This window comes from Chrysochloris asiatica, unplaced genomic scaffold (assembly GCF_000296735.1).
Source record: "Chrysochloris asiatica unplaced genomic scaffold, ChrAsi1.0 scaffold00116, whole genome shotgun sequence".
Classification (NCBI taxonomy): Eukaryota; Metazoa; Chordata; class Mammalia; order Afrosoricida; family Chrysochloridae; genus Chrysochloris; species Chrysochloris asiatica.
In genome coordinates, this window is record NW_006408634.1 from 1,968,143 (window position 1) to 1,978,705 (window position 10,563).

Sequence of the window (10,563 nt, forward strand, 5' to 3'; positions counted from 1 at the left end):
GTGTCTCGGCATCAGTCTTCCCCCGGATCCTTGTGTCTCGGCATCAGTCTTCCCCTGGATCCTTGTGTCTCGGCATCAGTCTTCCCCCGGATCCTGTGTCTCGGCATCAGTCTTCCCCCGGACCCTTGTGTCTCAGCATCAGTCTTCCCCCGGATCCAGCAGCTTCACCGTGCAAAGACCCCAGATCCAAAGGACTCACGCTATTCCCATTCTTTCATGGGTCCTTTTCCTCTGCTCATCTCTCTGTCCATTTCTGTCTCAAAAGAGGTTGGCTCAAGATACAGTCTCGTCCCGTAGATTGTATCCAACCTCATCAGCATCCTGGAAGTGAGGAGTTACCACACATAAGATAATTACAGCATATCAGGGCTGATTTTATCCAATCACATCACGGGGTTGATTGTATTATATCGGATCACATCACGGAGCTGAAAACGACATCTGAATTACTAAACCACTGAGAATTCGGCCCAGCCAAGCTGACACAGAACCTTAACTATCACCCAAGGCAATGGCTTTTTGGAAGTATTTAGCCAGTCCTTTCTTCTGAAGAACCTCTGGGTGGGTTTGAACCATCAACCTTTCAGCTCATAGTCCAGGGCTTAACTGTTTATGCCACCCAGGGATTCCTTTGTGGCGGATAGGAAGGTGAAAGGACATGCCTTTGTCCAAGAGATTAGCTTTCTTGTACTGATGACTGTAATATGAAGTGGAAAGCATGTGCTTAGTAGTGACACAAACAATACTTGTTAAAACAAAAAACAAACAAACAAAAAAAACCTAACTTGTTGAATGGATTCTGACCCCTGTCTACCCGCTGTGTGTCCGAGGAAAACTGTGCTCCGTGGAGTTTTCAGTGGCTGATATTTTAGAAGTAGATTACCAGGCTTTTCTTCTGAGGTGCTTCTGAGTGGGTTCGAACCATCAACCTTCCAGCTTGTAGCTGTTTGCAGCAGCCACATTGCCTGCTGCAGTGAGCCACCTGACTTCTTGACTGCTACACCCATGAACTTACAATTCTTACCACTCAAGGGTTCCTCATGTATGAGCGGGCTTCAAAAAGTCTGTGAAAAAAGGATATGGAAAGATGATGGAATTTTCCCACCAGCTCTCTTGAAGCCCCCTTGAATTTGGTGGTGCTGTGGGGGCTAAGTGTTGGGTGTCCAACTGCAAAGCCCATACCTCAAACCCACTGGCACCTCCACGGGCGAGAGCTGAGGCTGTCGGTGCCCACAGCAATGAGCAGTCTTGTCTTGTAGGCCCTGAGGAGCTGTTGTACTTCTCCTCTGCCCAGGGAGCGTTACTAGGAGTTGAAATTGACTTGCTGCCAGTGGGTTTGATTTGATGTGTATTGGGTCATGCATTTGAATTCTTAACTGCTTAGAATTGTGAAATCCACAAGGGGAGGAGCCAGGACTCTTGTGTTATTCACCCTGTGTTTCCAGTGCTTAGAAAATAACTTGTATGAAAAGTTATCAAGCAGGCGGCCAGGCCGATACTATTATCTCTTTTGAAAAACTGAATCACAGAGAAGCTATGTGACTTGGTCAGGGACACACAGCTGATCAGGGATAGAGCTGGGATTTGAACCCTTGTTTGTCCAGCTTTGGGGCTTATGTTATTTATTGGTGCTGGCTTTACAAGTCGGATTATAAAACGTGAGTCTTACCCGTGATGCCCTCTCGTGTGTGTCAGAGTAGAGCCGTGTTTCCTACGATTTTCAAGGCTGTGACCTTCCAGAAGCCGATTAGTAGGCCTCCCTGCTGAAGCATGTCTGGGTGGGCTTGAGCTGCCAGTGTTTCAGCAGGTTGAATGCTTAACCATTTGCGCTAATGCTGCAGATTAAATTGTGTGCCCCCAATATAGATGTCAACACGGCTGAACCGTGATTCGTGGTATTTTGTAAATATCTTCCATTTTACGATCTGCTGTAATTATCCTGGTGTGTTGCTGTTGGATAATTACAGGTTGATGCTTCTGAGTGGGTTCGAACCATGAACCTTCTGGCTTGTAGCTGTTTGCATCATCTTTGAACCACAGATGGTGATTCAAACCCACCACACGTTCTTCGGAAACCCTTTATAGGGTCGCTATGAGTTGGAACTGACTCAACGGCACTTAACAACAACAAGAAGGCAGGTAGAGATGGAGGAGGAACAGAGGATGCTAAGAGATGAGGACCTTCCCCTAGAGCCTTTTGCCCCAAGAGCTGGCACCCTGAACTGCGACTTCTAGCCTCCTAGAGTCTGTGAGAATGAGTCTCCGCTTACTGAGGCCGCTCACTGGTGGCATTTTGTCATACCCACACTAAGGAACTCCGACAGGGGGCGTTGTGCTCGACGTGGAGCGGGTGTCACAGACATGCAGCCCATGCGCCTCCCTGACCCCTGTCTTCCAGAGGAGGAGCGTGTGGACATTCTGGTCAACAACGCGGCCGTGATGCGCTGTCCCCACTGGAGTACCGAGGATGGCTTCGAGATGCAGTTTGGCGTGAATTACCTGGGTGAGGTCAGGGCGTGGATGCGCTGTGGGTGGGTCTGTCGTGACTGGGTCCCAGACCCTGGGAGGCACCTTCGCTTAGTCCCCCATCAGTACTGCTGACCTCTCCCACTCCGCTCAGCCTCAGTGTCTGCCTCTCAGCCTCTCGGGAAATCCTCAGATGTCTTCATTCCTCAGTCTGCCCTTTATTCTGTTGGTCAGTCTCCTGTCATCAGTCACTGGTCTGGGTTGTGTGGTAGGGAGGCTTCCCTGAGGACGGATGTGGAGAGATGAGCTGACCTCTCACCCCGAGCCTGTGCTCACTAGACTCTGGGTGGGAGCACTCTTGGTGTCCTCGGGGGCTGTGGGAAGGCCAGTGTGATTGGAGCTGACAGCGGGGGCTGCATGGAGGGAGATGAGCTTGGTGGGGGCAGTGGGGTCTGACCTTCTCACAGGGCCTTGAGGGCCATGGTGTGAGCTTGGGAACGCTCATGATGTTGGTGTTGGTTGAACAACGTAATGAGCACAGTAAACATCCTTGAACTGACATGATGATTGTTGAAATGGAAAAATGTTTTATTACACATGTATATACATATGTGTGGGTTTACATACACATGTATATATACACATGCGTGTGTGTTCACATACACATGCATATATACATATGTGTGGGTTTACATACACACGCATATATACATGCGTGTGTTTACATACACATGTATATATACATATGTGTGCTTACATACACATGCATATATACATGCGTGTGTTTACATACACATGCATATATACATGCGCGTGTTTACATACACATGTATATATACATGCGTGTGTTTACATGCACATGTATATATACATGTGTGTATGTCTTTACATACACACGTATATATACACCTGTGTTTTTACATACACATGTATATATACATGCGTGTGTTTACATACACATGTATATACATATGTGTGTTTTTACATACACATGCATATATACATGCGTGTGTTTACATACACATGTATATATAATGTGTGTATGTCTTTACATACACATGTATATATACACATGTGTTTTACATACACATGCATATATACATACGTGTGTCTGCACACATGTCTACATACATACGTGTGTTTACATGCACATGTATACATACACGAGTGTTCTTACACACGTGTATATGCACAAACACGTGTTTACACACATGTATATACATGCATGTTTACATACATGCCTATACACATACGCGTGTTTACAGCACATGTCTATATACACATGTGTTTATGCAGTGTATATATACATGTGCATTTACATGCATGCATATATACATACATGCATGTGCTTACATACACATGCCTATATATACACACGTGTGTTTACACACACGTATATATACATTCGTGTGTGTTTTTACATACACATGTCTCTATACATATGTGTGTGTTTACATACACGTGTCTATATACATATGTGTGTGTGTTTACATACACATGTCTATAGGTGTATATTCCTATCGTTAAGTGCTGCTGAGTCACTCCAACTCAGAGTGACCCTATATAGGGTTTCTGAGGAGCGGCTGGTGGGTTTGAACCGCTAACCTTGCGGTTGGTTGTTGTATGCTGTCGAGTCAGTTCCTGTATAGAGTTTCCAAGAGCAGCTGGTGGGTTTGTGTCCAGCACCACACCAAGACTCATCTATATGTTTTTTCTTGTGTGTGTGAAAATTCACAGAGGAAATTGGTGTCCCATTCAGTAATTCATACACATTTTGTTTTGGATCATTGATTACAACCCCACAAAGATGTAACAGTGCTCTTCCGACGGTCTCCCTGTTCCTGTCTCCATTCATCCCTTTTTCCATTCCTTCCTGCCTTCGGAGCTCTATCCCTGGTAAAATGCTGTTCTTTTGATCTTGGGTATGAAGGGGTTTCAAAAGGTTCATGGGAAAATGGAATGAAAAGATTAATGAATTTTCCCACAAACTTTTCAAGCCCTTTGTATGGTACGTTATATATTGACCTTACATTCACACACACACACAGAGCCATGAGCGGAGTGTCCCTATTGTCTGCCCTCTCTCTCCCTGCCATTCATTCATGTAACAAATATGAGAGGCCTTCACAAAGTACGGGCAAACATGACATTCCCTTTTCCTTCCATTTTCCCCCCCGTTTTGGAAGCCACCTTGAAGGTATTTGTGTTGATGTGCCGTCTTTTACTGAATGAGAGTGTTCTCACTTGGGAACGTTTGCACCTCAGAGGGCATCTGGCTGTGTCTGGAGACAAGTGCGGCACAATGACTGAATGCTCACCTGCTAACTGTTAGGTTGGTGGTTCGAGTCCCCACAGCCACTCGGTGGGAGGACGACCTGGTGGGTTGTACCTGTTACCATCACAGTCAGTAAAAACCTAGAGGTTGTGATGAATCAAAATCAACCTGATGGTTTTGATATTTTTTAACAACAATTTGGGGGTGGGAGAGCTACTGTCATCTAGTGCATGGAGGCCAGAGATGCTTGTCAGTGTCCTGCAATGCTCAGGACAGCCCCCAATCATGGAGAACAATCCAGCCCAAATGCAAGTATTGCCCAGGTGGTAAAATGCTGCTTATATAAGAATGAAACATTTCAGAAATAAAAGAAAACAAAACTCTCTTCAGCCCAACAATAGATGGGCCTATAACGTGAACCGTAGCAGCAGGAAAGTACGCCTCAGAACACAAACCGACGGATCAAAAGGGCAACGTTTGTCCCGTGATAAAGCTCAGAGGCAGGAAGGCCTAGGAAAGGTGGAGGGATGGAAACACACACAGGGAGGAAGCAGGAAGAGATGCATCGTGGGGATTGTCACAAATGTCACAAAACAAAGTACAAAGAGGCCTTCAAAAAGTTCATGGAAAACTGGAATGGAAAAATAATGGAATTTTTCCACAAACCATTCGAAGCTCTCTCGTGTGTGTGAGTTGTTGAGTTAAAAAGCATTTTGCTCTGTAAACCTTCATCCAAGTCATCATCATCTGTATATATATAAAATGTAATTAAAAAAAACAAAACAAAACAAAAGATCTGTCAACAAAGGAAATAGATAAATGAATGTTTGGAGAAGAAACAATTATAATGCAGCTTCAAGAGGCAAAGCAGACTTCTCAAGCTCTCTGGAGAAGGTACTAATTTTTGTCTTTTTAAGAATTTCCAAATGGTCATGAACCCCATGCTTCCATAAACTGTGCTAGAAAATTTTCAAAAAGTGAAATGAAAAGCAAAGATAAAATACTTTTTATGATCAACTTTAACCCATACGCTGTTGGTGGAGATGACTGAGTTGGCTCTGGGCACAACAGAACGAACCCCTGCCCGGGCCTGAACCAGCCTCATCATCATTTATGTTTGAGACCACGGCTGCTACCACAGTATCAATCCATCTTGTTGGGGGTCTCCCTCTTTTTTTTGCTGAGCCTCTATTTTACCAAGCACGATGTCCTTCTCCAGGGGCCAGTCCCTCCTGACAACATGTCCAAAGTATGTGACACGAAATGTCGATGTCTTTGCTTCTACGAAGCATTCTGGTTGTGTTTTTTCCGAGACAGATTTACTTGTTCTCCTGGCAGACCATGGTATTCTCAGAATGCTTTGCCAACACCGTAACTCAAATGCGTCACTTCTCCTGTCTTCCTTATGTGTTTATTGTTCAGTTTTTACATGCGCACCTTAGTCCTCACACTTTGCATTTGAACACTTTAACAAAGTCTTCTGCAGCAGAATTGCCCAATGCAATAGGGAGTATGATTTCTTCACTTCTTGCTTCCGTGAGTGTTGATTACGGCCCCAACTAAAATGACATTCTTAGCAACTTCATCTTTTCTCCGTGTATCATGATGTTGTTTATTGGTCCAGTTGGGATGACTTTTGCATTCTTCATGTTGAGGTATAATTAATCTTTGATCTTCATCAGTAGGTATTGTTGCATACAATATATAACATGACTAAGTAGATAGCATGCACATGCACCAAACATGTATAATGCACACAGAAAACTAATAGGTAAGGGGCCCGTGAGGTTTACAAAAGACCATATAACACGTGTGTGTCATTTGTGTAAAAATGTAGTAACTAAAGTAGAAGTGTGGTGGTGTTGGTAAGTACCGTTGAGTCGGTTCCGACTCACAGCGACCCTGTATAGGGTTTCCAAGAAGCAGTTGGAACCTTGTAGTTCACAGTCCAATGCTGATCTCAGGATTCACAAACATATTTTTTGGGGAAACAGTTCGATCTATAAGGATGAAATAAGATAATATTCTCAGTACAGTTCTGGGCATGTGAGAAGTGTTCAAAAAAAGTTTAAAAAAAAAAAGTTTCTCTTCCTCCAGGTCACTTTCTTTTGACAAACTTGCTGTTGGACAAGCTGAAAGCCTCAGCCCCTTCACGGATCATCAACCTGTCCTCTTTGGCGCACGTTGTGGGACACATAGACTTTGACGATCTGAACTGGGAGCAGAAGAAGTACGACACCAAAGCTGCCTACTGCCAGAGCAAGTTGGCTGTGGTCCTCTTCACCAAGGAGCTGAGCCGGCGGCTGCAAGGTGCGTGGGGGGCAAGGATGGGCTCCCCTCTTCCTGTAGCTCTGGGTGTGGGACAGTCCTGCTGTGACCTCGGTAGGTGGGAGGTCATGAATTGAGGGGGAAAAAGTAACTATATATGGCACACATACCACCATACTGCCTTCTGGTGCCTGAAGCAGACATCACTAATCAATCACAGCATTCTTCTCTGCTGAACCTGGACAGACAGTTAAGCTTTGGTGCTCTATGCCCCCGGGGAATATTGGAAAGCATCTGCCACAGAACAAAACACTGCCTGGTCTGGCACTATCTCATACTTGTTGCTGTGTTCTGGCCTGATGTTGCAGTCTCTGTATCATTCCATGTTGTTGAGGGTCGTCCTCTGTGTCACTGACCCTCCACTTTATGATGCCCTTCTCCAGGGTCGGTGCCTCCTGATGGCATGCCCAAGGTACGTGAGGTGAACTCTCCCCATCCTGGCTTCTAAGGAACATTCTGGCTGTATTTCTTCCAAGACAGACTTGGTTGTTTTTCTGCCTCTGTGGGAGAAAAGACCTAACAATCTGTTCCCGTAAAGATTACAGCCTAGAAAACCCCACCATGAGTTAGGATGGATTTGGCAGCTCCTAACAGTGAGAGGCAAGGTCTAGAAACAGCATCGCTCGGGGAAGGCCCAGGAGGAGTTCAGGGTGGGCAGCACCAGTCTCCTAGAGAACAGAACAGGGGGCACCGAATGGTTTAAGTCAGGAAAGGTGTGCGCCAGGGCTGTATCTTTTGAACTACACTTACTCAATCTGTACGCTGAGCAAATAATCTGAGAAGCTGGATTCTATGAAGAAGAATGTGGCATCAGAATTGGAGGAGGACTCATGACCTCCCTGCCATGTGCAGAGGATACAACTTTGCTCAGTGGCAGCAAAGAGAACTTGAAATACTAACTGATGAAGGTCAAAGACCACAGCCTCCAGTGTGGATTGCACCTCAGTATAAAGGAAACAAAAAACCTCACAGTTGGACCAGTAAATGACGTCATGACAACTGGAGAAAAGGAAGGAGTTTAGGGTGGGCAGGACCCAGAGAAGGAGTGGGGACAGCCTGGCCTTTCTGACTCTTCACTTCCTGCCCAGGAACGGGTGTGACCGCCAATGCGCTTCATCCAGGCGTGGCCAGGACGGAGCTGGGCCGACACACAGCCATGCACAAGTCCTCCTTGTCCAGCGTCACACTCGGTGAGTCCCCTCCTTGCCTGGGGCCCCTCTGCCAAGCCCCCTGCTCCTACCCTCCCAGCCTGGGGTCCCAGGACCCTCCCAGGGCCTTTCCATCTCCCCTGGGTGCAAAAGATGAATCATCAAAAGATGAATCATCGTTCCGTGTTTATTTGGACTGTGAGTTCAAGAGACCTTGGGGCTGATGAAGGAAAAAGATGACTATGAGCTAGCAAAGGAGAGCTGGTGGTGCTATAGGGTAGCACTGGATGGCTCACGGCAAGGTCGGTGGTTCAAACCCACCAGCTGCTCCACAGGAGAAAGATGAGGCTGCCTGCTTGCATAAAGGTTTACAACCCTGGAAACCCTCTGCCGGGTCGCTGTAACTGGATTTGACTCCGTGGCAACAGAAATGGGTTATGATTAAGTGCCTACTGCCACCTTTTGCAAGGAGCTCTGGTAGCGTAGTGGTTACGAATCGGGCTGTGAACCGCAAGGTCAGCAGTTCGAAACTACCAGCCGTTCCACTGGAGAATGATGAGGCTTTTTGCTCCCATAAAGATTTACAGCCTCCGAAACTCTGTACAGACTTGCTATGAGTCAGAACTGACTCCATGACACATAACCACCATCACCACCTATTGCCAGGAACTCTCGTAGGGTAGTCGTTACTGCTAACTTCAAGGTCAGTTCTAAACTACCAGCTGTCCCACGGGAGAAAGATGAGGCTTTCTGTTCCCGTAAAGATTTACAGCCTGGGTAACATGTACAGGGTCACTATGGGTCAGAACCGACTCCACCACTACCACCTGTTGCTCTTGGGTCGATTGTGATTCACGGCGACTCTACGTGTGTCAGAACAGAACTGTGTTCCATAGGACTTCCCATGACCTTTCAGAAGCCCATCTCCAGGACTTTCTTCCAATCGTGTGTGCTAGATATTGGGAATCTTAAGTGGCAGCTGCTCAGGATGGAGCCAAGTAATACAAATGATCTTAATGAAAAATTATTTTAATGGGGAGAGACAAGAGGAGGGAGAGCTTAGCTTTGTTTGCCTGGGGGGTGGGATGGAGTGGGGAAGCAGGGAAGGCTCTCTGGAGAAGGCAGCTTTTGTGGTGGACCCTGATCACCTGACGAAATATTGACGATTTGAACCCACCTGAGGCACCTCAGAAGAGAGGTCTGGCAATCTGCTTTAAGGTCACAGCCTTGAAAACCGTATGGAGCAGTTCCTTTCTGACACACACGGGGGCGCCGTGAGCCGGATTTGACTAGAGAATTACGGCAGTTAGTAACCATTGATTTGGGAGACAGGGAGGAAGCCACTGGTAGAGGTTTGCTCCTTGGGGGTCTCTGGAGCTCCAGGGTGACCCTTGAGGGTCGAGCGGGTCCTCAGTACTGTCTTCTATGCAGGGCCCATCTTCTGGTTGCTGGTCAAGAGCCCCCAGCTGGCGGCCCAACCCAGCACCTACCTGGCGGTGGCCAAGGAATTGGAGGGCGTTTCCGGAAAGTACTTCAGTGGGCTCAAAGAGCAGACCCCGGCCCCCGAGGCTGAGGATGAGGCGGTAGCCCGGAGGCTCTGGGATGAAAGTGCCCGCCTGGTGGGCTTGAACATGCCCCCTGGGTCCTCTGTAGGGGGGCAGCCTCTTGCCAAATAAACACTGGTGCTAAGGTGGATGGAGCCCTGAGACCAAGAGATGCTGGATGCAATACTCATAATGCGCTCTAGGTGGCAGTGTGGCACCATAGTCCTTTCCCACTGGCATTGGACTGCAGGTGGGCGCATTGCCCCAAGCCTGGACTGTGTGCCACGTGCCAACAGGTGAGCTGGACCATCAGGTGTGCCTCTTGGGAATCTCAACAGCCTACAGCTGAGAGAGGAGATTGTTGGTGATTTCAAGCCCTCCTTAACAATGTTAATTGCATGGAATGGATTCCGACTCACAGCAACCCTGTATGGGGTTTCCGAGGAGCGACTGGTGGGTTTGAACTGCCAAACTTGTGGTTCGAACCGACTTTATGGTCCGAATCGACCTTGTGATCTTGTGCTTACCCTATAGCGCCACACAACAGACAGTTCTCTAAAGGGAACAAAACACTAGGGAGGCACACGCTCCTTAGAACAATCAACCATTTGCCCAGAGACTGCCTTCAGAAGGACGGGGCAAGGAGGCAAACGACTCACAGGGAGTTTGTGGGATAATCAATGGAACCTGAGGGACTTACAGTCACAGCTGAAACAAAGAGTGTGATTTGTGGGACATGATGATCTCTGTAAACCTCATTCAATTCACAATTAAAAGTTTTATTTTAAAACAAAAAGGCCCA

General features: G+C 46.9%; 1 protein-coding gene across 1 annotated transcript in view; it reads left to right on the forward strand.

Moving 5' to 3' along the window:
- RDH13 (retinol dehydrogenase 13 (all-trans/9-cis)) overlaps positions 1 to 9,893 on the forward strand; it is an 18,788-nt gene extending 8,895 nt beyond the window's left edge. The window contains exons 4-7 of the mRNA XM_006868300.1: positions 2,399 to 2,503; positions 6,839 to 7,051; positions 8,158 to 8,259; positions 9,649 to 9,893. Coding sequence (XP_006868362.1) covers positions 2,399 to 2,503; positions 6,839 to 7,051; positions 8,158 to 8,259; positions 9,649 to 9,893 — 665 coding nt within the window. The remainder of the gene's footprint in view (positions 1 to 2,398; positions 2,504 to 6,838; positions 7,052 to 8,157; positions 8,260 to 9,648) is intronic.
- The last annotated feature ends 670 nt before the right edge of the window (positions 9,894 to 10,563 follow it).